Source organism: Anomaloglossus baeobatrachus, chromosome 4, assembly GCF_048569485.1.
Source record: "Anomaloglossus baeobatrachus isolate aAnoBae1 chromosome 4, aAnoBae1.hap1, whole genome shotgun sequence".
NCBI classification, from domain to species: Eukaryota; Metazoa; Chordata; class Amphibia; order Anura; family Aromobatidae; genus Anomaloglossus; species Anomaloglossus baeobatrachus.
Window position 1 is genome coordinate 244,001,316 of NC_134356.1, and position 27,637 is coordinate 244,028,952.

The 27,637-nt window shown below is 42.9% G+C and overlaps 1 protein-coding gene across 1 annotated transcript in view; it reads left to right on the top strand.

The window, feature by feature from the left end:
* The window catches only part of ACSS3 (acyl-CoA synthetase short chain family member 3), a 209,671-nt gene that overhangs the window by 52,631 nt on the left and 129,403 nt on the right, over nucleotides 1-27,637 (top strand). The window contains exon 3 of the mRNA XM_075344762.1: nucleotides 12,859-13,003. Coding sequence (XP_075200877.1) covers nucleotides 12,859-13,003 — 145 coding nt within the window. The remainder of the gene's footprint in view (nucleotides 1-12,858; nucleotides 13,004-27,637) is intronic.

Sequence of the window (27,637 nt, forward strand, 5' to 3'; positions counted from 1 at the left end):
TGCGGATTGCACATTTTCTGTTAGTACAATAAACCTCATTTCAATCCAGAAATACTACTTAGTCCATCAGTTATTAGATATATGAAACTGAAATAGCTGTTGCAAAAACCCAAATTGTTATAAAGAAAAAAGGTTAACACTAATAGGGGTGCCCAAACTTTTTCATATGACTGTGTGTGTATATATACACAGCTCTGTATAGCAGAATTCACAATCTCCTATGATCGCTGGCCGGCCTGGTCAGGAAGGTGAAAACTGCCTTAGTGTGAAGGGGTTAGGTTGTCTGTCAGCACAAAATGATGCTGAACCCAACCACAGGTACTTGGGGCATACTTGGCATTGCCACGCAGTTCAATAGGCCAAGCAGCTATCTGTTTTTCATCCTTCCTAAGAAATTAAATTTTCATCATCATTATTTTCTGCAAATTGAATGTTCCCTATTAAGCACTTGGGTCTAATAAACATAACAAGTAAAAAATCCCTCTTTGTTCACCTATCCCACCACTCCCTCTACCTCCATTGCCTGCTGCATGTCCAACTGGTCCTCAGGGCCTCTTCTTTCCTCAGTCACACACTGGTGTATTTACTCTAGAACAAGACTTCCGGTAACAACCAAGCCCCGGGCTCATCACGCTTTTTAACATCACAAAGCGCCATGACCCTCGAGAACTGGTTTTTGACTGAAGTCCTGTTCTAGAGTGAAGACTCTGGTGCACATTTGAGGAAGTAAGAGGCCCTGGGATCCAGCAGGCAACAGAAGAAGGCAAACAAGTAAGCCATGAGGTCAGAGTTATGTTTTTGTTTTTTTACAGCCCTCTAGAGTTCAGCAAAATGCCACCCGCAATTGCCCTGAATTGTGCATTATATTGTGGAGAATACAAGTTTTGTAAAATTTGAGTAGAACTCAATTCTGTTACAATAAATTCGCCCGGCTCTAATCTCCACCCTTCCCTGTCTTGCTTCACAGCTCAGGCCCTACAGAGGCCAGAAGAGGGTGGGGATAGATGCAAATCAAGTATCTCCTACCTTTTCTGCCTTCTGTTGGCCACAACTCTCAATCATGGAGGAGAAGTGTGGCTATACAGCGGGTGAAATAAGTATTGAACATGTCACCAATTTTCTAAGAAAATTTATTTATAAAAGTGCTCTTGACCTGAATTTCTCATCAGATGTCAGTAAATGTATGAACATCTATGGTTTGATTTCTTTGCCTGCGTGGATTAGATTGGTTGTTACCGATATCTGGTGAGACATTCCTGTCAATAGCACCTTTAGAAATATATTTACTTAGAAAATTGGTTGCATGTTCAATACTTATTTCACCCGATGTATAGCCACACGTCTCTTCTCTAATCGAGTGTTATGGGCAACAGAAGGCAGAAAATGTAGGAGATACTTGTTTTGGAAAACAAGTAGTTGGAGAAGGGCACTAAACTACAGTATATGGCTAATCAAGGGTACACCGAATGCTTGTGCTTGAATTAGTCATTTTGTGCTAACACAATCCATTTCCCAGGATTCAAATCTAAATTTATAGTGAATATCTGTATGACACTAATTAGATATGGAAGTAGGGAATGTGCGAAGCAAACAAGCGCAATAGGGTCTTATCTGAGGACAGACATGAAATGAAACAGATGGCTCACTCACCTTGTAGGGTTGTGAACACAAAACACAGATAGGGTTTGATTGTGTATCATTTGCTGCCGGAACCACGGGCCACAGACTAATTAGTTATGGAGGCATAAAGGCCTTGAATCATCAAAACTAATGTTTTGCATTCCAGTCTTGATGAGCAGCAAGTTGGAGTATAATGTGCTAAATTAATTAAAAGACTTGAATCTCGTTAATACATTTGGTGCATCTTTCAGCTATCGTACGCCACGGCAGGAAATGTACTCCTACCTGAGACTGGAGCACGCTTCTGTCATAATTTAATCCACTCTTGTAGTGTAAATGATTTTGCTGGATGCACTTGACCACTCCCTTTCCTAGTGAAGCTCGTGAAACTTTTCAAAATATTGGGTGAGATGGCTGGGAGTGGCATAAAAACATCAAAATTGGCAACATTTTCGCGTATCTCCAAGTTTCTCAAAAAATTGTAGAATTTCAAATAGTTTTATGCCAGAACACTACTTAATAAAACCTTTTATGATTGCACCTCCAGGAACACACAGCAGTTCTATAGTATGATACGGCATTCGTTAGCAAATATCCCATTATTACAAGCTAGGGTCAGTGATTTCAGAAATTCCAAATTTTGCTTTAGACCAAATAAAAGTCCAGAAGTGTTTCTGTATATAATTCCACAAAACAACAAAATAAATCTACCTACATTGTGTAATAAATTACTGATACGTTCACACACATTTAACTCTAAAGTCCACATGAAAAAAACCCACTACAAATACTCTTCGTATAAGCTTCCTATTGATTGCAATGGGAAAAAATGCTTATAGTGCACATGAATCATGATGCTGGGGTTTTTTGCATGTGGAAAAAGAAGCCAAATACAACATTTTGAGGTGTTTCTGCTATAAAATCAGTCTTCAAATATGACTACTGAATTAACTAAAACAGAAAAAACTAATGCAAAAAATGATTAAAACAGGAAAAAAGTATGTTTATTGCTACTTTTTAATGATTGATATATTTAAGGTAAAATGTTATTCATCTCTAAGAACACTGGAGAAATACTGTGTTTTTGATATAACCCAACCTGTAAAGGCAATCTGTCACCATGTAAATGGTGTCCAATCTTCATACACCTTGGGGGAGCTGAGAAGATTGAAATATAGTTTTGTGAGAAAATATTAAGTATAATTTTTGTGTTTTTAATCATTTAATTCTCAGCTCTTTTTGGGATTTTCTGTCCAGTAGGTGGGACTACTAGTGATTGACTGCTTTCTTTGTATAAGGCCCACTTCATATGTCAGTGTTTCCAGTATGTATGGCATCCATTTTCACACGTATCAGAGACATGGCACATGTGGAAAAAAATAAAGAAGAAATCCCACCCAGGTCCAACGTAGTCAAGCAAATCTGATGAACAATGCCTATGGAGCCTCGTTCTGACACTTCATTGGCTTTGCCAACAGCCACTTCCAGGTCATGCTGCATGCAACCCAGCGACGCTAAATAGCGGTGGCCTCATTAATGTTGACTCAGCGACTCTGAAGAGCGATAACATTAATGTTGTCTCCACATTTAAGTGACGCTGGGTCTCAGGCAGCATGACCCAGACATGGCTGTTGGCAAAGCCTATAAAGTGTCAGAATGAAGCTCCTTAGGAATTGTTCATCAGATTCGCTTGACACGTCGGAGCAGCGTGGGATTTTTATTTATTTTTTTGTTTAATAAAGTGGTGAACATGAGAACTCCATTAGGCCCTCTTCACGCGTCAGTGAAAAACACATACGTTTTTCACTGGCTTGATACAGGTGAGTATATCTCTCTGTGGGCTGTGATTTTGGCATACGTGTGATCTCTGTGTGCTACCCGTTATAATCCATGGAGATCAGGCAATTATACTCACCTGTCCATGCCACTGCTGTCTGTGGTGCTGAAGTCTCCCGCGATGCAGTGTCCGACCGCTGCTGTCTCATCGCTGCTGTTACTTCCGGGTCGTGGTGCAGTGAATATTCATGAACATAATTAGCCGGCCTGTAAGCAGGAGACAGCAGCGCCTGAAGACAGCATCGCTGGAGACAGGTGAGTTTAAAAAGCTTTTTATTTTAAATGTACATGTTTTTTCTGGTACGTGTTTCACAGAGCACATCATAGTGTGGTCAGTGGGACGCCGGAGATGCTGGAGAAAAATGGACATGTCTCCGTGCAGAACACAAGGACACGCTTGTGTACTGCATGGAAACACGTCAGTGAGAAATGATTGATATGTGTGTGACGCCCTGGACCCCATGGGTCACAGGTAACAACACCTACCACATTACACACACACCCCCATCCCTTGTGAGGACACACCAGTCACCTGAAAGGGAGACCTGATGCCTCCCTCAGGGCAAGTAGGGCACACCAGGTGGGCGGAGTCAGGCGGAAAGGCACGCCCATCGAGGAGACTATTGTCCTGAGGCAGGAAATACAAACAGTGTAGTCAGAGAGTGACAGTGACAGGAGGTGTGTAGGAGCAGAGCTGTCAGGGACCCCGGTTGGAGCCTGGGATCCCCGTAACGTCAGGCAGGCAGACGGTGGTGACCGCCTGCAGGGGTACCGGTATAGCAACCGGCGGAACCGTAGGGACCGGGCCAGGGTTGGAGCCCGCTGGCCCTGAACCGGAGAGTTAACCGTTTACCGGAGCACCAGAAACCGGGTACTCAGACCCCGTCCTAGCTTAGAAGCCACTGAGTATAGGCAAATTAACTGATTGCAGTCTCGACCTCATGGGTTCATCCTCACCCAAAGTCCCAAAAGAAGGCAACAGCCCACCGATACCGGGTGAAAGCCACCGCCAAGGGCCAAACATCTGACGGGCCAGCGCCTGCGGGCAACCGAGGGCTCCTCCGGCAGCTAAAAGCCGGGGAGCGGGCTACCACTGCCCAGGCAGGGGAGCCGAAAACCACAACAAGAGGTGCAAGGGAAAGGGGCCACCATCAGCCTCACAAGGGACACAAGCAGCCGGCTGCGGGACCCGACCATACCCGAACTTTGGTTTACCAGTGACTCCGAGTGTGAATTAATAGTGAGTACACCAGTGCCATCCGGGCACAACACCACACCGCAGTACGGCACCTTGCACCCCGACAACATCATTGCCCATCCCGCTGGGCCCCGGGACACACCGCCCCAACCCACGGAGGGGCTGACATCCAGGCTGCGCCTTCAACACCGATTTCGGGAGCCCTCTTCACTCCAGCCGCAGCGGTGGTGCATCCCTTCACCACGACCCGTTGGTGGCGTCACGACCCGTACGACGACAACGTGGCCCCCGGCTGCGAACCTCGTCCCACATCACCACCCCACTGCCTCCCCTTAACAGAGCGATGTGGCCCCCGGTCCGGAGGCGCTCGTGCCACCGACAACCCGAGCCCGGACCTCGAGCGGCTCGGCCCGAGCAGCAGAGAGCGGCCGAGCCCCTCTCAGGGAGGTACATGTGCGTTGATTGAATTTTAATAGGTCTTCTTTTGTCCATGATTCTGGTATGTATAAAAACTGCAACATATGTACCAGAATCACTGACGTGTAGGGGGCCTTACGCAATTGATCTCTTATGTGGCTGAGGTTCCTTTTAGGCACCTTGACCAATGTGACTGCAATCCCGTACTCTGTGTGGCTACTTCTCCCTTAGAAAATGAAAAAATCAGCTTGTTGCTGTTAATTAATGCTGCAGCAGCTTTCTAGACAAGTAGTTTCTCTTAATGATCGCACAAGCGCTGTGCATTTTGCAATTATTTTTTAGTACTTTAGTTGGCAGCAATATGACCACATAAATACTGTTAATGATTGCTAATGGAGAACTGCAAACATTATTAGATTGACCATATTGCTATAGTTGTGCTTTCTAATTGTCCCCACCACAACATAGTTTACCATAATGTAATTTCCGCTATAAATATGTCAATGTAGACAATTTTACTTCAAAGATAAAAACTGGTCCCAAATCTGTGCAGGTGATCATAAACATACCCAAGTAATCAGTTCTAAACATGCAGACCAAGCTTTCCAGTTCATTATTCGGACACTTTTCTGCAGCTCTAATTGTAGTCATTTTATAAAATTCCAGTCTATAGGGACGTCGGCCTCTTGTGAAGAATTCATGTTAGCAAAGTCTTTCATCAGAGCTGTTTTTCCGCTGCACATCGAGCTCTGTCAGAAGGATATAGACATTTTTATCTTCATGCTTTCATCTCTTTCCTGATGAATTTCTAGTCATGTTTAATATATTCCTAACAAATGAGTAATCAATAATTATTCCTACTTTATTTTGCTTCAAACTTCAGATCCTTGTTCTCCCAGCAGCGCGTCTCATAACATAAGTGAATCGGATCATTTCTCTAAACATTTTAGTATTCACAAAGTCACGGTCTCTCTGCCTGAGAGTTTTTGAGAGGCTCAGACCACACACTTTAAATGAGTTTAGTTTATTTTGACACACAAGGGGTTACTTTCACTTTTTGTTGCAGCAGGAGACTATGCTAGGCAGCTCAGCTTTTCCAGCTGGTGCCTGAATAAATACTACCTGCTTCCAGCAGGGGGTGCCAGTTATACAGGTTCATTTTAGAGCTGGGCCCTGAGGTGAACGGACATGTCTCCTGTTCCTGCCTGTAGTCTGTGCTTTGATGTGTGGAAGTATTACCCTAGTATTGGTACTTTCGCTTTTCCCTTTCCAGTACCTGTACATCCCCGTGTGTTTTCCCACATTACCATCAGGGCTAGGACAGGAGTCAGGGCCAGTTCGGGGGCCCAGACCTCCCTACCTTCAAGGGTACCTCTGGGTGTAAGGGTGAGCGTAGGGGCCTCAGCCTTATGTGGGCATCACACGGTACGATATATCGGGTGATATGTCGACGGGGTCACGTCGTAAGTGACGCACATCTGGCATCGTTTGATATATCGTAGCGTGTGACAGCTACGAGCGACGGTGAACGAGCAAAAATACTCACCTTATCGTTGCTTGTTCACATGTCGCTCATTTTCATAATATCGTCCCTCCTTCTGTGCGCCGGTTGTTCATCGTACCCGGGGTAGCACACATCGCTCCGTGTGACACCCCGGGAACGATGAACACAGCTTACCTGCGTCCCGTCGGCAATGAGGAAGGAAGGAGGTGGGCGGGACGTTTTTGTCCTGCTCATCTCCTCCCCTCCGCTTCTATTGGCCGGCCGCTGTGTGAAGTCGCTGTGACGCCGAACGTCCCACCCCCTTCAGGAAGTGGATGTTTGGCGACCACAGCGACGTCGCTCAGCAGGGAAGTGCGTGTGATGGGGTTTAACGACTTTGTGCTCCACGGGCAACTAATTGCCCGTGACGCACAAACGACGGGGGCGGGTACGATCGTGTGACGCCCGAATTAGGGCCAGTGTAGGTTACTCTGTGTTCCTGGGGCATCCATTGACACAAACATGAAGTAAAAAAGGAGAGATAACTATGCCGAGTTGTTATAGTTCACCTATGTTGACTCCGCATTATCTCTCCTAATAGTATATCAGGCATGCTGGATTTCAATATGCCTGGTACTTTGATACGACGGGAGATAAGCTGCTGTCAATGGGGCTCTTTTTTCCTCTCCTAATGAGAATGGCATACATGTGTATTTAAGGTGGGATTGAAAGGAATAATTATCACAACTGTCTAAAAAGTATGGCCATCTTAAGTTACTATGCTAACACATTTCATATTCGCAGCTTGGTTGGAAAATAGATGTAACCCTTTGATATAGTATGACAACAGCAAGACCTAGAGCTGGAATTGCTTCTTATTTAGACTATGGCTGCTAAACAGTTTCCATGTTTGATTTTCTGGAAAGCTGAATTACAATGTAAATTCAGCTATCTTATCCTACTGTTTTGTAATAGTAGCATGTGCCGCCCCTGCAGCAGTCGTACTGCTCTGATCTGGGGTTGCTGTGGCTCAAGGGTCTCCGGACCTGGTGGCTTGCGGCCACTCAAATGTAAAGGGAGTATTTACAGGGGATGATGTTCGTGACACAACCTGCGGGTTGTGGTAAAGGGGAGTACCGCCACTGCCAAAGAGAGTACCGGGGCAGATGGTGTGGGGGCAGCCAGGTGTCAGTCCCTCCGCAGGTAGGGAAGGCCCTTGATAGTGGCGAATTGGTAAATGGGTGGCTTGGCCTTGAAAAGCAGAGTGCAGGGGTCAGATTACTCACTGCGGTAGTCGTGGCGCTGGATTAGGTGGAATAAGCAGACACTCACACAGATGGTAACCCAAAGTCTCTAGGCACCGCAGTCTCTACGGGGGGAGCCCGTCCAAGTCCCGCTCCCACCAGTGTCACTTGGTAAGTCTGAAGCCCTGTCTCCATGCATAAATTGATTGACCATTGTGGCCCCTCGGCTTGAAGCTTTTGGGGCCCCGCTACCCGTGTTTATGGCAGCTGTGCTCTTGATGGCTGGCACTTGGGATTTTAGTGGGTTGTGTTGTTTGGAGAACCTTTGGAGAACCCTATCCCCCACGTTGTGCTGATGCCTTCAATCTCTGAGTTCTTGGGGAAAGTTCATAAAGAGACTATCCTCCACAGGTGAATTATCAGATTGCTTGAAGCTACTCCCGGATTTAGGGTCCAGTACCCCGCCATGCTCGGTACCGGTCTGGTACGCCCACGGCCCACTTCCAGCTAGCCGGCTATCCTCCCGGTTCACCCACTCTGCTTGTGGGGAGTGACTCCATCTTGGCTGCAATCAACATCCATCCCCGGTGAGAAGAACCATGCAGCAGCGGCCCCCTTACCTGGCCACACACCACAGGTGGCGTCACGTATAGATTTTAATTTAAACTCCCCTGTAACTAACCCCCTTTTAAAAAGCACCCAGGGCAAGGAACCGGGCAACGGCCACCAAGTGACATTTCCCTAGTTATACACCGCCCAGGATCGAGTACCCCATAACCCTGGGCAACACATAATAGTTATGAATTTCCAGAAAGGAAGACATTATATATGCAAAAAATATTAGACCACATACATGCCACTAAATTATCATGCTGCGACAATTATTGGAAAATTGTTATCTTTACTTCATATATCCATAAAACTATACATCAACGAGATTACTTGTATCAGTCACTTTCCTTCAATGGGACTTTGTTACACCAGTTAGTGTGTGCCAAACACGGACCTAACCTGTCAAATTGTTAAGAAGCATACAACTGATATTCCATTAAGAGGGGATTTCTAAAATATTGCTTTGATCGGTTATCACTTTATAGTCCTCAAGAGTCTAACCTTGCAAATCCTCACCAACACTGAGAATGAAAAGTCCACCGTCCTTTGACCCCATTCACAGTTATATCACTGGACAATGTCCACCAGCCACACATATGTGTGTGTGTGGTGCCATGTGCAGAAATATGTGGTTCCATGATTAAATCAATTTCACACTGAGCTACGAGGGGCTGCTGATAAGTCTTTGGCTTTACCCAGAGAGAAACGAGATAGGATGATGAACCTTTACATTTATTCCACATACTCTCCACTGATGTCAACACACTTCTTACATTGGTATTCCAAATTATGCAAGCCTAGCAAAAAGAAGTATTTCGGTTATGCTCAAACCAGGCATCCGTAGCAGCCATGGCATCAGAAATGGTGTGAAATTTGGTACCCTTGAGGTGTTTCTTCAGGTTTGGAAACAGGTGATAGCTGGAAGCCCAGCTCTGCCAGTTTTGACATGGTCGCTTGTGCAGTGTGAGCAGAAGAGTTGTCTTGCAGGAACAAGGTTCCTTTGGACAGCTTGCCGTACCTTTTGGCTTTCAGAGTTGCCTTCAATTGGTCCAAACGTTTAATGTAATTGATGGTGGAACCCTATTGAAGGTAGTCCACTAGCAGCACACAGTCCATATCCCAGAACACAGACTCCATCACTTTAGTGGCTGATTTTGCATCCTGAACTTCTTTAGACGAGGATAACCACTGTACCTCCACCACTTTTTTGACTGCTCCTTGTTTTCAGGGTCATACCAATAAATCCAGGTCTCATTCATAGTGACCAGTCGACCCAGGAAGTTCTTATCAGTCCGTAAACGCTGACAAATGGACTGGGAAGTTTTCACTCACATGGTTCTCTGACCTGTTGTCAAATATTTGGGGACTGTTCATAGATAATGACAGAAACACGTTCACGGGAAATCCCCATGTCTGCTATTACTGAAATATGTAGATTCTTCAGTATGATGTTGTGCACAGCATCAACGATCTCCGGAACAACAACCACTCTCGGTCGTCTAAGACGTTCGTCATCATTGCTGCTGAAGTGTCCCGTTTTAAATTGGTAACACAGTTCTTAACTGTGCAATATGAAAAGAATTGATCCCCCCCTAATGTCTGTGACATATCACCATGAATATCCTTTGCAGACTTTCCTTGCAGAAACAAGAATTTTATCACTTTTCTGCTCTCAGCCGCTGTGAATATCGCATAAGACTCCTCCATTATGTTTTCCCACATGCGTAGAACACTGTTGCCATAAGCAACAAACACAAAATTTTGAAAACCTATATTAGACACATAAGGCTTTCATGTGATGTAACATTCGTTACCATAGAAACAAAAAAAATCACAAAGCCAAAGACTTATCAGCAGCCCCTCGTATTGGTATTTCTGGAATTAAGACTAGACTGGTTAGTTTACCATACATTATGACACCCGACACCATAATCCCGGGAGAAGATAAGATTTTAGGGTCCATCTAATGAAGTCACCTTGTTGGCATATAGCTTATACATTTTCTGCTTAAACAGAGAATTAACTAAGTAACTTATGTCTTTACATGTGTAGCAATAGTATATAGTAACAGTAGAATTCATGCACGCATTAAAGAGGTTTCCACTACTATGGATAGGTCGTCAATGAATGATCGTTCGTAATCCGACACCCGGCATCGGTGTCGATCAGCTGTTCTCTGTGCCAGTGGCAGAAGGTGGTTGTAAATGCTCAGTTCTGGAGCTGCTAAATCTTCTGATGATGGCCGCTGCCAGATTCGGTGGATGTGCATTTCCCGGCTGTGGCCACTATCAGAAGACGGAGCAGCTCTGGAACTGAGCATTTCTGGCCAACTGCTACTGCCGACGGCACCAGTTGATTGACTCGAGTACCACGTGTCTGACACTGGCCGATCAGACATTGATGATCTATTTGAAGGATAGGTCATCAATGTTTAAGTAGTGGACAACATCTTTAATTGCAAAGTGCTGTTGCATAATTTTATTTATAATGGGCACAGCAGTGTGAGCAGCTACTACCTCAGCACCCCTTCTATCTATTAATATTCGATCAGATGTACATATTGGGTAGCAGTTTGAGTAGCATTTTCTTACCTCAGTCCTCCTGTGATCTCCAGTATTTGATCAGAAAGATATGGTAGACAGCAGTGTGAGCAACCACTTCTGACCTACATGTAGCACCTCTGGTGTCTCAAGTATATATTGAGAAAGACAGGGTGGACAGTAGTGTGAGCAGCCTCTTCTTAATCCTCATATCAGTAGTTGTACTTTTCCCCAAAAAAGAGTGAGGAGCCTGCAAAACCAAAAGATATTCAGTAGGTTACCTTCCTTATCCCCACATCTCCAACACACGAGATTGGCATCAGGGAAAATAGTGTAGGCAAGTTGGGACTCTATGCCATCGGGATAGCAGTTTATAACTGGCCTCATGAAAAGAAGAGCTAATCAATATTTTATGCGTTAAAGTGGTCTTTTGATGAAGAGACTGTAAGGGACCGAAAGGAATCTTTCGGAAAGGAGGAGCCCTTAGAGATCGCATTAAAATTAGACAACAGATGTGCTGAGAGGGATGGTATCTCCAGTATTAAATCGAAAAGACAAGATGAACAGCATTGTGAGCAGCCTCTTCTTAATTCAGCCCATTTGTGTTTCCAGTATTATGTCAGCAAGACATGGCTGAGTTTATATAAACTTAGCATGATGGTAACTGTTTTAATTTTACCGTGATTAGCTTTTTAGTGTTATTTACTAATTAAAAGTATATAGGAATGTATTTATAATGACTCCATATATTGGCGAGAGATTTCTGGCATATGGAACACTACAGCTCATCATGAATTAAGGCCGCTTTACACGCTGCGACAACGCTCAAGCGATCTCGTTGGGGTCACGGAATTTGTGACGCACATCCGGTCGCTTTAGCAATGTCTTTGCGTGTAACACTTATGAGTGATTTGAATCGTCGCAAAAACCCCTATTCTCGAATATCGCTGCTGGTTGATGTACGAAGTAGTTTGTCGCTCCTGCGGCAGCACACATCGCTATGTGTGACACCGCAGGAACGAGGAACCTCACCTTACCTGCGGCCGGCCGCAATGAGGAAGGAAGGAGGTGGGCGGGATGTTACATCCCGCTCATCTCCGCCCCTCCGCTTCTATTGGGCGGCGGTTCGGTGACGCTGCTGTGACGTCACTGTGCCGCTGAACGAACCACCCCCCTTATAAAGGAGGCGGTTCACCGGTCACAGCGACGTCGCAGTGCAGGTATGTGCATATGACGCTGCCGTAGCAATAATGTTCGCTACGGCAGCGATCACACGATATCGCATGTACGATGGGGGCGGATGCTTTCGCGCTTGACATCGCTAGCAATTGCTAGCGATGTCGTAGCGTGTAAAGCGGCCTTAAGACGAGCTGTGGCGTCCCACTCCTGCTGTGCCCCTGTCCCAGCTTCTCCCATGTTGTCAGAGCTGGGAGAGACTGGTGTAAGAACTCAAAGTTACAAAATTTAGGCGCAACTCCAAGAATTGCGTGATGTGAAAGCTTTGATCAATTTGGCCCAGAGATTTTTTTTTGGAGCAGAAACTGAGCAGAACCTCCAACCTTTGAGGAACATTTGGATAATTTATGTCCCAAAACCTTGTCAAAAAGCTATGTATGCACATGTCCTAAGTTCAGCTAATACGCTATTATGTAAAAGATGTTTGTTGATATTAAAGGGGTTGTTTATTATAATTTATCACCTATCCTATTCTCTTGGCAGTCAAATGGAGAATGAGTACATGTGCTGCTACATGATTCTACTGGGAATAAAAGTTCCATGTTTGGCTGATCGGTGTGGTTTCCAAGAAATTATTACCTATCCTGTGGCTGGGTGATAACTTGTTTTACCAGATAATTTATGTTAAATATTCAATTTTTAAAAAAGATACTCTATATTGTTCTCTTTTAGGTTCATTGGTGGAGAACTTAATGTTTGTTACAATGCTGTTGATCGTCACATTGAAAGTGGAAGAGGAAATCAAGTTGCAATTATCCATGACAGTCCTGTTACGGGCACCAAGCAATCTATTACCTACCAAGAAATCTATGAACAGGTACAATGTATAAACTTAAAGTATTGTGAATGTGGTTCAAGGGGCATACTTTGAGATTGTAACTTGCATTATATAATTCCATAGATGTTTACAATGTTATTGAAAAATGGCTGGCTGTTGACCTGGATTGTGAATTGGACTGCAGGACATTCAGGGACTATTGATGGACTATCCCTGGTGACAATGGTTGCAGGCAACTGAATAGGTTGCTCTGTTGTTTGTAGGACTTGTAGCTACTATTTAAGAGTGTAACGTTGTCACAGAGTTTTGCACAAACTTTGGCGACGGTCATGGTGGCATTCAACTCTGTTCAGATTGCAAATTCTGACGCTCCGACCCATGGTATCTCAGGTCTCTGGGATCAAGACAGGCAGATTCAGGCATTCAACTGCTGTGTGCTGATTCATAGGCAGGCTAGCAAGAGTTAATCTCTGCTAGTCTGCTTGCTCCTTTAATAACATGTTGTGAGGAAATCTATCACATCTGGTCCACCCCATTTATATTATTGGGATCCTTCTACCCATACCAGCTATAGTTTATTCTGTGTTGATCTGTGATGTGTGGTGTCCCAGACTCTGGTGAAAGTTGTGCTTTTTGCTTGTTGCAATTGTGAAGTGTACCCCTTTTGTTTTGTATTTCCTTCCTGCCCTTGTTTTCCTCCTGAATCTTAAGGGTGCTTTACATGCTGCGACATCGCTAACGATATATCGTTGGGGTCACGGTGTTTGTGACACACATCCAGCGTCGTTAACGACATCGCAGCGTGTGACGTGACAGCTAGGAGCGACGATCAACAATCGCAAAAATGTAAAAAATTGTTGATAGTTGACACGTCCCTCCTTTTCATAATATCGTTTGTGGTGCATGCTGCTGGTTGTTCGTCGTTCCTGCGGCATCACACATCGCTATGTGTGACACCGCAGGAACGACGAACATCTCCTTACCTGCGTCCACCGGCAATGAGGAAGGAAGGAGGTGGGCGGGTTATTCCGCCCGCTCATCTCCGCCCCTCCACTTCTATTGGACGGCTGCCGTGTGACATCGCTGTGACACCGCACGAACCGCCCCCTTAGAAAGGAGGCGGATCGCCGGCCATAGCGACGTCGCAGGGAAGGTAAGTCCGTGTGGCAGGTGTAAGCGATGTTGTGCGCCACAGGCAGCGATTTGCCCGTGACGCACAACCGATGGGGGCAGGTACGCTCGCTAGCAATATCAATAGCGATATCGCAGCGTGTAAAGTGCCCTTTACTGTCTTATCTTGTGTGTGTGGTGTGACAGAGTGTTTTCTCTTGTCTGGCTTTATCTGCAGTTTCTACACACTCCTGTCATGTCCCTCCCTGTGGGGAGAACGAATTAGATCAGGACTGGTCAGGAGAAGGACCAGGAAGGAGACTCAGGCCTCTCCACCATCAGGAGTATCCCTGAAGTTATGGATAGCGCAGGGTCCCCTAGGCTGGGAGACAGCTTAGGAGCCCCGGTTCCCCACTATCCCAAAGTCATTGTGACAAATATGTACAAAAAAAGATGACGTGCCCATCGCATTTCCTCCTAGTGATTTGAAGGGTCTTGTAAGAACCCCACAGAAAGTCACTGCTCCTTACTCCAGAACCTAAGTTGGAAACAAATGATGATTTTTGGGGCAGAGAGATGGAAATAGGAGTAGAAATATCATCAACCCCAACCAGGGTTATAGCACTGAATCTCTACTAGAAAATAGCAAGTCTATAAGTACTATGTTTGTTTTTATTATATGATGTTGAAGGATGGAAACTGTTCCTCCGTGCTGTTTGTTTTTCAAAAACAATTCTGTCTATGCATAACCATAAAGCTGTGCATCTTGTAATTGGCATTAACCATTCTACCGCCTCATTAGTGAATGGCTCCTCATTAGCAAATAAAAACAATTATTTTCTTAATGCTTAAAACTTATGTGTCAGTGGGACTTCTATTACAAGTTAAAGGCACTATTCATCTGCCCCCCCCCATCCCTTGTCCAAATTTAAAAAAATATTTTTATTGAGATAAGATGTGGAAAGCGCAATCAAAACTGTCCAAGTAGATGTTTTGTTTCATAAGAACTAAAATGATGCAAAGGGCCCGGTTTCATTTTTTTTGCTATGTGACTCCCTCTAAAGACTCATCCTATTTAGATGGGGGGGTGACTACAGATCTAAAATATGTAACTGTTTGCAGGAACTTTACACTGAAATGCCGAACATATGGAGAAAAAGCAAGGAATATTGAGGGCCAAGAGGCTTAAACAAATTGCAAGTTTCTCTCCCTCGAGAACCTGTGACATCCACTTATTAAAGAAAATTAAATAACATGTCATGAAGTATGGAATTAAAGTGAATAGACAGGAATAACTGTCATAAAATATGACTGTTATTGCTGATAGAGTAAATGAAAAGGGCCGTATTCAGTAGCACATGAAACATATCAATGCACCTCCCCATCCTTGTACTTTAGCCAATATGAAAACAAGCCATTCCCCATTAGTCAAATCAAAAAGGTCCGTGAAGCCTCTGTTAGGAGTCTCGACACGCAAAATAGTCAGATATCCCTCCGGGAAGGACCTAGCCAAGGAGTTGCTCTTTTTAGGAGACCACCATAACCACCATATTAAGTGGCCCTTTTAGTCAATATCCAACTCTTGACAAGTTTAAAGATATGACCCTAGTGATGTGGTGAGGGTGGTGAAGTAGACTTGTTTGGGCAGAATTAAAAGTTTTAAGCATGAACTTATAGTAAATGAAGTTTTCTGCTGAAAGTGTTTTTTGTTTTTTTGGGGTTTTTTTCTACTGATGCTTGGCACACCTTGAGCAATGCTGGATAAATCATATTTGCAGTGTGTGCTAGGGTTGCCATTGTTTGTATCAGATCTTTCTGCGTGTATCAGATGCTGCTTCATCCAGGGCACTCTGAAATATATGATTGTATTGAAATAGTGCTAGGGCAAAAAACACCCACCACTCACAGGGAGAAGCGTTTGAAGAGTCAAACAGTATGGACTTCAATGGTAGGAAATATTAGTGAGGTTACGGGTGGTATAGCCTAGAGAGCACATTGTGATGAATTATGTAGACCAGGATTCTCAAACACACAGCCTGCGGTCTGCATGCGGCCCCTCAAGCCTCTTCTTGTAGCACACAGGCCCGTAGACCCCATGATGATCGCGATTGGTGCAAGGGGACGCTGCACTCAGCACTTTATTTTATTTAAATGAACTGCTGGCGGTGCGCAGAAGCTCTCTGCAGAACTATATCAAAGGCACCTGCCGGCCAATCACAGGCCAGCAGCTGACATAGGCATATGACGTCAACTGCTGGCCTCTGATTGGCCAGAAGCTGCCATTGGATTAGGCCTGCAGAGAGATCTGTGTGGCGCCAGTAATATATTCAAGTAAAATAATGAGCTGACTACAGTGGCCCCTGACACCAGCCGCGATCATCATGGGGTCCACGGGCCTGTGGGACGCAAGAAACAGAAAAGAGAACACCAAGGGAACAGAGGACAGGAGAAAATAATCTTTTTTTTTAATTTTTTTAATAACAAACTTTATTTGATTATAAAAGAAAATATACAATCAAGCAAACTTACATAGTAGATTTTGGTTATTTGACTGCATTCTTATGATACAGGACTTTCTAATCATCCCCTTTATTTTTTTACTGTTACAACATTTATTGTTGTCTATACCAAGCTGTATTTTTATAAACCTTCATTAAACATGATATTTCCAACTCCATTTTATCAAAACCATTAGTCTCTTTAGTAACTCTATCACTTCTGGTACCCCTGCCACCTGTCTCTGTAGCCAATGTCTAAGTATGCACTTTTTTGTTACCGTACCAGTAATACCATGTGAATTATGAGGGGGACTCCCTGCCTCCTATCTCCCCCACCTTCCTGTGAATTAACATAATGGAAGATACAGGCCTGAGGGGTTTTAGGAACCTCCACATCCCAGATATATTTTATATATTCTATACTGTCTCCCCACATGTTTTGAATGATCAAAAATTCCCACAAACAGTGTAATAGATTTGCTCTCTGTGATTTACATTTCAGACAAGCCGTTAGATAATGTGCAGGTGAAATTTAGAAGGAAAGGTTAAATGCATATGTTGCGTTATGTATTATTTTGAAAAAAAATGTTCTCCGCTGCTCAATGATCATTACCTTCCTCACTTTACTCCATACCTCCATGATCTTGTCATATAAATCTGGGTCTTTTAAGCGGGCTTTACATGCTGCGACATCGCTAGCCGATGCTAGCGATGGCGAGCGTGATAGCATCCGCCCCTATCGTTATGCCGATATGTGGAGATCGCTGCCGTAGCGAACATTATCGCTATGGCAGCATCACACGTACTTACCTGCTCGGCGACGTCGCTGTGACCGGCAACCCGCCTCCTTTCTAAGGGGGCGGTTTGCTCGGCGTCACAGCGACGTCACTAAGCGGTCGCCTAATCAAAGCGGAGGGGCGGAGATGAGCGGGATGAACATGCCGCCCACCTTCTTCCTTCCTCATTGCTGGAGTGTGGCAGGTAAAGAGAGGTTCCTCGTTCCTGCGGCGTCACATGTAGCGATGTGTGCGGCCGCAGGGACGAGGATCAACTTCGCCCCCGCGACAGCATCGATAATTGGGAGAGGACCCCCATGTCAACGAGGAGCGATTTTGGACGTTTTTGCAACGATCCAAAATCGCTCCTAGGAGTCACACACAACGAGATCGCTACAGTAGCCGGATGTGCGTCACAAAATCCGTGACCCCAATGAGATCGCTGTAGCGAAATCGTAGCGTGTAAAGCCACCCTTATGGTTTTGTCCCATCCCGAAAAAATCTCTTCATTCTACCCTAATTGTGTTTCCATGCTCAATTTGCTGACAAAGAGTCACAACCCCCTGCCCCATCCACCAGCGGGTCAAATTGTCCCCTTTTTCCACTTTGCTTAGATCTTTCACCAGGGAACTATAGTGCTGCTCTACTTGATTATATTGAAGAAACTGATGACCACCCAAGGTGTATTTTTGAAAAAATTCATGCCACGTCTGAAACATCCCACTCTCTACATTTAACATGTCTCTCACTTTACCAACGTCCTTCTGTTTTCATTCTGAATATAATTTATTTTGGCTTGCTTGCAAGAATTACTGATTACTCCATAATGGAACGTATTTTGAAACTCCAAAGAGAGCCTATACATTTTTCGAATTATCTTCCATGCCATGATGGTGTCGCTCAAAAGCATACTACATTTCATTCATCTGGTGTGGTAGCTCCCCTCTCTTTACATATGGTGCTGGCAGCTCAGCTTCCAAAAAGGTATTTGAGATGTTTACCCAATCTCTAACATGTCTAAATCTAAAAATTGATGCTAAATTGTACATTCTAATCAGCTACATCTGTTTTCCTCCATCCGACTTTGGTAGCGCTAATGTCTTGGCCTTTTTCCCTGCCGAAAAAGTTTATGAACGCAGTTTGTATTTTTCTTGTATCAGAATGTTTCAACAGCAGAGGTATGATTTACATTGGCTATAATAAAGGTGAAAAACTAGTAATTTTAATTAAATGAGCCCTGACAAAAGAGATAATGTTAACTTATTCCATTTATCTAGCTCTTTTACTATTTTAACTATCAAGTTATTATAATTGAGGCTATATAGTGACATACAGTAGCTTCTCTCCCAATTTCGATTCCTAAATATGTCACGTGATGATGTGGCACTACTCCGTCCCCTTTCCCGCTCCACCATTCGATTGATTTAGAAAAAGTAGTTGGCTCTTTTCAATGTTTACTTTATCCTGAAAAGGCTCAAAAATACTTCAAAATTTACAGAATTTGCTGCATCTGTTTCTTTGGATCAGATATAAATAGCAGCTTGTCATCTGCGAAACATGTTAATTTAGTTTCCTTGGAGCCTACTTTGATCCCTAAATAACAATTTGATGTTATCAAGTATTGCGCCAACGGCTCTAGTGCAAGGTCGAACAGCAGAGGGGAAAGGGGGCAACCTTGTCTTGTACTTTTTTTTTTATATACTATTGGATCCGATATGTAACCTGGCATGTATATCTTTGCTAAGGATAGGTGTTTATAGCTGCTAAATAATTTCTGAATATCCCTGTTATTCCATAGTTGTCCAGCACTATATCAAGCCACTTCCAGTTTACATTATTAAAAGCCTTTTCAGCATCTAAGGCCAACAGTGCAGGATTTCCTTTATCCATACCCCCATTTAATGCCATCTTGTACTGACAAACCATTCTGATATTGAAAACTGCTCCTCTATTTTTGATAAAACCTACTAGATGTAGCCCTACAAGTTCGGGAAGTAATTGTGCCAATCTGTCCGCTAGTATCTTCGATAAAATTTTGACATTCTGATTTATTAGGGAGATCGATCAATATGAAGAAGGATCGTTAACATCTTTTCCGTTTTTGTACAAAACTTTAACATATGCCATGTTTGCCGATTTTTAACAAGGTTTTATTCTGTAACGTATGGTTAAATACTATTATCAACGTAAGTACTATGTCTTCTTTTAGAATATTATAGAATTCTTCCATTAGCCCGTCAGGTCCTGGCGCTATGCTTTAAGTTTTTTATTACTTGAAGAACCTCTTCTATTTTTTTGGCGCATTTAGAGATTCCCTGTCATGTTCCTCCAGCTTCGGCAGCTTTAGCTTGTTAATAAGTATCTGAGCTTCCTTTTCATCTATCGGGCCTTGATCATATCATTTCGTTTAATATCGCTGTAAAACATAATTTATTTTATTGGGATTATTTTGTGTATGTCCGTTCTCTGCTTGTAAAGAACCAATAAAAGACCCTGGTTTCTACCCTTCCGACATGTGTGCTAAAAGTGCCTCCGCCTTATTTTCTTCTGACCTCTCAGTTTTTCTAGCCTCTCTAGCCATACATAAAATTCCATTTTTGCCATTACCCATCTGTCTTTATTGTCAGTGGTTGATTTCTCCAAAAACTCTATATGCAAGTCTGACCTTTTTCACTCGCACTGTTGTATTCCCACATGGTATAGTTCTTTATTTTTTTCACATACCCTATTACCCTCCCTCTCAGAACTGCTTTTGCTGTGTCCCAATAGAGGTGGGGCTCCTCCTCATGTGCTGCATTGTCTATACTATACTCCGTCCACCATATCTTCATCAACCTATGGGCATCTTCATTTTGTGCCCAAAAAAAGGGAACTTCCACAAGATATCTGTTCCCTGTGAGAAGATGTCTGTCAAAGATAGCACAACCGGAGCATGGTCTGAAATAACAAGGTCATCTATTTTCGTCCTTTCTACTCATCACTTCTTCTGATATCATAAAGTAATCAATTTTTGACCAAGAATTGTGTGTGTGAAAAATGCATATACTCCCGTTCAAGTGGGAATGAATTGTGCCATATATCTGTGAGTTTAGTGTTTTTATTAAGGAAGGAACTGAGCATTTTATCATGCAAACGTGGTATTCTTATTTTAAGTGGTGGGTCTGTTCTATCCACTGTTGTGTCTCTTACTGTGTTTAAGTCTCCCCCTACTATGATCTTCCTTTCTGTATCTACCAAAATTTTGTTTTCCTTTCTAATCAAACTTTCTGTATATTTCCAAATTTTGTTTTCTTGTTCTTACCGTTTGGGGCATACACATTGTATAGCTTTAGCCTGCCTATCGAACTATCCATTAGAACTACCAACAGTCTTCCTGTGTTATCTGTTTCTGCTGATAAGATTTAATATTTTGCCTGGTTATGGACTAGAATGATTCATTACACCTGCTTTTCCTTGTTTAGCTGAAGAACCACATACTTCTCCCACCTAAAGTTTATTCATTCTGAATTTTTTTTTCTTCTAAGTTTGTTTCTTGTAATAATGCTACGTCTGCTTTCAACTTTTTTAGGTGTCTTAAAATAATCATCCTTTTGTGTGCGCTCTGGAGTCCTCTAACGTTCCATGCAATCACTTTCATATTCCCTTTTTGTTTCATTTTTCTTCTACTCTCTCCAAGACCTGTCTTGAAGGATTAACAGCTTCCCTGCTCTCTACCCCCCGTTTTCCCCCCTGTTTTTTTTAAACTTCTAACTAAACTTTAACCAGAACAAGAGCAGAAATTTTACCTTTTCTTAGCTTTGTTTTTTTTTCACACTACCTTTGAGGGATCTCTGTATATTCCTTTTCAGTCAACTCCTCATATACCACACCACCTCTCCACCTCCTTTGTGTTCTTCAATATTGGTTTCCATCCGTAGTAACTCTTATACGATAAACGAAAACACCATTGTTAACCATTTACGACCAGCAGTCATTCATAAGGGGAAGAAGAGGATAAAGAGAAAAAAGAGAAAAAAAAACAAAACAAAAAAAAAACAATACACAATTTCCTTTGTTTTGCATTACCATGTTGCGTTCAGTAGCACAGAGGGTAGAGGGAGAGAACAGACAGACAGAGACCACTATGGCACTTGAGCTAATGTTTACTCTCTTTTTGCCCCCCCCTCCCCCACCGCCCCAGACTGTCTCCTTGTTCCCATTTCCGAGCTAAAATCATGTCAAAATGTTCATCTCTCAGTCTTTGTTGAGTTTTGACTAGCATTGGCTGCCTTCTTCTCTGGGCACTAGCTGCTAAACATTGTTCATTGCCAGGTCAGTTGCGATGAATGTCTCTGTTCCCCCTTCCGGAACAAAAATTCTCAGCATTGCTGGAAACTGTAGTGCAAACCTAATTGTCTTTTTAACCAAGTCTGTGCATACCTCGCTAAATCCTCTTCTTTTTCTAGCTACTTCCGCAGAATAGTCACTGAACAGTTGGACTTTATGATCACTCACTATTGTTGGCGTTTATTGCCTTCTGTAATTTTGTAGTGTAGATGTTTTTTTCCATGTAATCCAAATACGGCACAATTACCGGCGTTGGTCTGGGAGGATTTGAAGCCTGAGTCTCAAGATTTGTTGGTCCAAGCCTATGAGCGCTTTCCATCTTGATTTTGCCTGCTATTCCTAATGCTGCTGGTAAAACTTTTGCACATATCCGGACCCAATGGTTTGGCGTAATGGATTCTGGCAGTCCAATTATTCGTAGGTTGTTTCTATGTAACCTGTTTTCTAGGTCATCCACATTGTCAAATAGTTGTTGTTTTAGCTTATTCGCCTTCCTCATGTCAGAGTGTATTTTGGTCAAATCATCCTCCAACTCACTGATCCGGTTTTCTGCTGTAGTTAATCTTTCTGAGTGTTGTGACACATCTGCCTGCAGTTGTTTCAACGCATCTGCCCCAATGTTTTCCAGTGACACTTTAATTTCTGGTGCCATCATTTTTGCCACTTCTACCACCATGGCTTTAAATGGTATATTATTATAATAATTATTATTATTATAGCGCCATTTATTCCATGGCGCTTTACATGTGAAAAGGGTATACATAAAAACTAGTACAACAATTATTAACAGTAGAAAACAGACTGGTACAGGAGGAGAGAGGACCCTGCCTGCGAGGGCTCACTGTCCACAGGGGATAGGTGAGTGCAGCAGGTGAGGACAGAGCTGGTTGCGCAGTGGTGTACTAGACTGAATGTTATTGTAGGTTGTAGGCTTGTTGGAAAAGATGGGTCTTCAGATTCCTTTTGAAGCTTTCCACAGTAGCTGAGAGTCTGATATGCTGGGGTAGAGTGTTCAAGAGTATGGGAATATCAGGTATAATGTCCTTTCCTCCTTCCTCTATTGTCTCCTGATCCTTTGTTCCACTGTTACCATGGGTTAGTTTTGGCAGTTGTCAATACCCTGCCTTTTTTATTTTTTTTTCTTGCTGATTTTTCCATTTCTTAGGTCATAGTATTTCTGTTCTCCCTATGCGTATTGGGTCATCGTTTTGTATGCGTCCCTTTTTTTTGTTAAATATACATCCATTAACTCAGAAACCCCTTAATTGAAGTCATGGATGAGAGGCTGACCACCAGTTTGTACACATAAAAAGTATGGAGGGTAGCAGTATCTCTTTAACTTCTTACATGTAACTGAGCATGCGTTTTGGTTTTTTTTTTGGCTTTGTTATGTGAACATGTATAATGGCATGTAAGGGTAAATTACTACAGGATGGAATGTTACTATAAGATGGGGACAAGGATGGGCACATTACTACAGGACACATACAAATTATGGAGGGTAGCAGTATCTCTTTAACTTTTTACATGTAACTGAGCATGCGTTTTGTTTTTTTTTGTCTTTGTTATGTGAACATGTAGAATGGCATGTAAGGGGAAAATTACTACAGGATGGAACGTTACTATAAGATGGGGACAAGGATGGGCACATTACTACAGGATGGGGACCAGGATGGGTACATTACTGCAGGATGGGGACCAGGATGGGCACAGTACTACAAGAAGGGGACAAGGATGGGGACATTACTACAAGAATGGGACAAGGAGTGGCACATTACTATAGAATGGGGACAAGGATGGGAACATTACTACAGGATGGAAACCAGGATGGGCACATTACTACAGGGTAGGGACAATGATTGGGCATATTATTACAGGATGGGGACCAGGATGGGCACATTACTACAGGGTGGGGACAATGATTGGGCAGATTATTACAGGATGGGGACCAGGGTGGGCACATTACTACAGGATGGAGATCAGGATGGGCACATTACTACAGGGTGGGGACAATAATTGGGCAGATTATTACAGGATGGGGACCAGGATGGGCACATTACTACAGGGTGGGGACAATGATTAGGCAGATTATTATAGGATGGGGACCAGGATGGGCACATTACTACAGGATGGGGACCAGGATGGGCACATTACTACAGGGTGGGGACCAGGATGGGCACATTACTACAGGGTGGGGACAATGATTAGGCAGATTATTAGAGGATGGGGACCAGGATGGGCACATTACTACAGGGTGGGGACCAGGATGGGCACAGTTCTACAAGAAGGGAACAAGGATGAGAACATTACTACAGGATAGTGACAAGGATGGGAACATTACTATAAGAAGGGGACAAAGAGTAGCACATTACTACAGGGCGGGGACAATGATTGGGCAGATTATTACAGGATGGGAACCAGGATGGGCATATTACTACAGGATGGGGACCAGGATGGGCACAGTATTACAAGAAGGGGACAAGGATGAGAACATTACTACAGGATAGTGACAAAGATGGGAGCATTACTACAAGAAGGGGACAAGTAGTGGCACATTACTATAGAATGGGGACAAGCATGGTAACATTAATACTGTATGGGGATAAGGATAGGGCACATTATTACAGGATGAGGACCAGGATGGGCACATTACTACAGGATGTCGGCCAGGATGGGAACATTACTACAAGAAGGGGACAAGGATAGAAACATTACTACAGGGTGGGGACAAGGATGGGCACATTATTACGGGATGGGGAGAAGGATTGGCACATTACTACAAAAAGGGGATAAGGATTGGCACATTACTACAGAATGGGGACATTACTACAAGATGAGGACCCCATGGAAAAATTACTACAAGATGTTGTCCAAAATTATTATATGGTGATAATTGTAAAGCAATATTACTTACAAGAAGGGGATAAAATGAAAAACAATTCTAAATAAAGCATGCCATTTTTTTATCATTAAAAATGTTTTTTTATAAATGAACTAAAATAAACAAAAAAGGTGCATGTTATCGCACCATCCGTAACCATTCAAGTTATAAAATGATACCATAGCCCATACAATGATAAATTTAAAATATAATTATTTAATTAAAAAAATGTATCCAAAGGTTTATAGAAAAATATATATGGTATTACTAAAAATGTTACTTTGTCCTGCAAAGGGAATTAAAAAGAGGGAGCATATTTATGCAGAGTTCTAGAGAGCATATTTAAAAAAGACAGGATAAGGTGAGCGCTGAATGTTGATAATATAAGCAGGATTTTTATGTGCAGTAGGAAGAAAATGATAAAGTAGTAGTAGAAGAAGGCTCAGGGTTAGGGGAGATGTCGTCGGCGCCAAGGGGAAGGAGAAAAAAAGAACAGGTGGTTCATGGATTTATGGGAGTGTTTTGTGCATGCTTTCGAGTGATTGAGAATTGTCAGTTAGGCTGCTTTCACACTATGTTTTTTTTTAACATGCGTCATGAACGTTTTTTTAATGCAAAAACGGATCCAGTGCAAATGCGTTTTCATTTTAATGCATTTGCGTCAACATGCGTTCACATGCGTTTGCATGCGTTATAGTGAGGATCCAGCGACTTGCAGTTTTGTCACTTTTTTCAAAAATGCTACTTGTAGTGTTTTTGAGCTGCGTCCAAATACTGTTTTTCACTGGATCCTGACTATTCTGCATGCAAACGCATGTGAACGCTGGCATGCTGATAGACAGGATCCTGCTTGCTCTACTGAGCATGCCCAGAAACCAGCCTGGCGTGATCAGTCTCTCTCTCCCCTTCCCTCTCTCCCCCTCCCTCTCTCCCCCGCCTGAGAGCGGCAGACACTCATAACCAAGGTAAATATCGGGTAACCAAGCAAAGCACTTCGCTTAGTTACCTGATGTTTACCTTGGTTACGTGTGCAGGGAGCAGGAAGCCCGGCTCCTAGCAGCTACGGATGCTCGTAACCAAGGTAAATATCGGGTAACCAAGCAAAGCGCTTTGCTTAGTTACCCGATGTTTACCTTGGTTACGTTTTGCAGGGAGCAGGCAGCCCGGCTCCTAGCAGCTACGGACGTTCGTAACCAAGGTAAATATCGGGTATCCAAGCAAAGCACTTCGCTTAGTTACCCGATGTTTACCTTGGTTACCAGCGTCTGCAGCTGTCAGATGCCGGCTCCCAGTCTATCACGTTCAGTTCCCCTCACTCCCGATCACATGACTTCAATGCCCGCACATAAACTTAAAGTGGCAGGATCCTGCAAAATAACACATGCGTTTGCATGCGTTTTTCTTTGTAAAAACAGGATCCACTTTTACAGCAAAAAAACGTTCATGACGCATGTTAAAAAAACGTAGTGTGAAAGCAGCCTGCCTAAGCCTCAACACTGTACATTGCAGACAGAAGAGAAGGGCTGATGTGGAGAGCATGCACACAAAGTGTAAAAGGGTGGAAGAAGTAAAAGTAAGAACCAGCTAATACATATACTAAGCAAAAAGATATGAAAAATAAATAATGTAGCACAACTGAACAAGAAGCATGTTTGTTAGATTATCTTGCATGGCTTACCTCTATCCTGCAGTGTAAAACTGCCATGTTTAACTGCATTAACTTACGATATTGCACCATGCAATATAAATTGCACACATTTCCTAGAGCACACATTCTCTACTTAAGCACATAAAAAGGTATAGATGAGAATTTTGCCTAATTGGAGAAATTGTTGAAATTGGGATGTTATGTTTCTTATCTGTGCTTATCAGCAAATGTGGAGATTACACAATGTCAAACTTACAAGGCAAAAATCTCCTTGCACCAATTATATTCTGTCCTTCAGCACATTTCCTAACATCATGTTATGCCCTAACAACACATGAACACTGTGGCATTTCATCTACATTAGGTGACAGCTTGTCTATTAATCTACATAACCTAGAGTATAAATATCCAAATTTCATTGAGTATGTGTGTTCATATACCAGAATCCAGTTTCCTTCTTGTAATGATATGTTTAGCCTTTTTACAACAATGCTTTTGTTCACAGCATTAAATCATAGTATGGTTATACACAACAAAGATGTATGAACGATGGTGTCTAATTTGATTTTAACAAATTAAAATGCACAAATCCAGACTATTATCCAACAGATGATCCACAGATTGTCCTTGATCATCAAAGCATAACTGATTTATTTCGGAGACCGCACCACCCCTGTCCATGGGTTTAGTCCGATATTGCAACTCTTCTCTATTAAATTGACTGTAGCTAAGCTGTATTACCAAGACTAACCTATGTTCAAGGGTCGAACAGCTTCTGAAATAAATCAGCCATGTTTTTCTAATCCTGGACAACCCCTTTAATGCAGTATAGTTCAAGAACTGTATAATGCAATGACTCTGTCACAAAACATTTCTGAACATCCCTATGATGCTCATAGTGTTTATTTGTGTGTGATTGGAACAGCAATAAAATGTAAATGCTACAATATAGATGGATGTCAGAAGGCTGCCGCCTGACCACCGAGCAGGGCTGCCGCCCGACCACCGAGCGGAGCTACCGCCCGAGCAATCTTCACCCCACCTATTGTCTCCTCCCCAAAATCCTATAGATTGTAAGCCCGCAAGAGTAGGGCCCTCTTCCCTCTGTACTAGTCTGTCTACTGTAACTTGTGTATGTATTCTGTATGTAACCCCCTTCTCATGTACAGCACCATGGAATTAATGGTGCTCTATAAATAAATTATTATTAATAATAATAATAAAAAAAGGCTATTTTTGTTTTACTACATTTTGAAATGATCAGCCCGTTCTTGGGGAGAGCATATGCTGTTTTACCCTCATTCAAAATACTATTGCATTATGACTAAGATATATAAGATATAGCCTCAAATGCATAGGTTATACTTCTTGGTCAGTGTTGTCACCATGGATCTTAGTGGAAAATGCAGCATCCATTAATTCTAAGATTCCTTT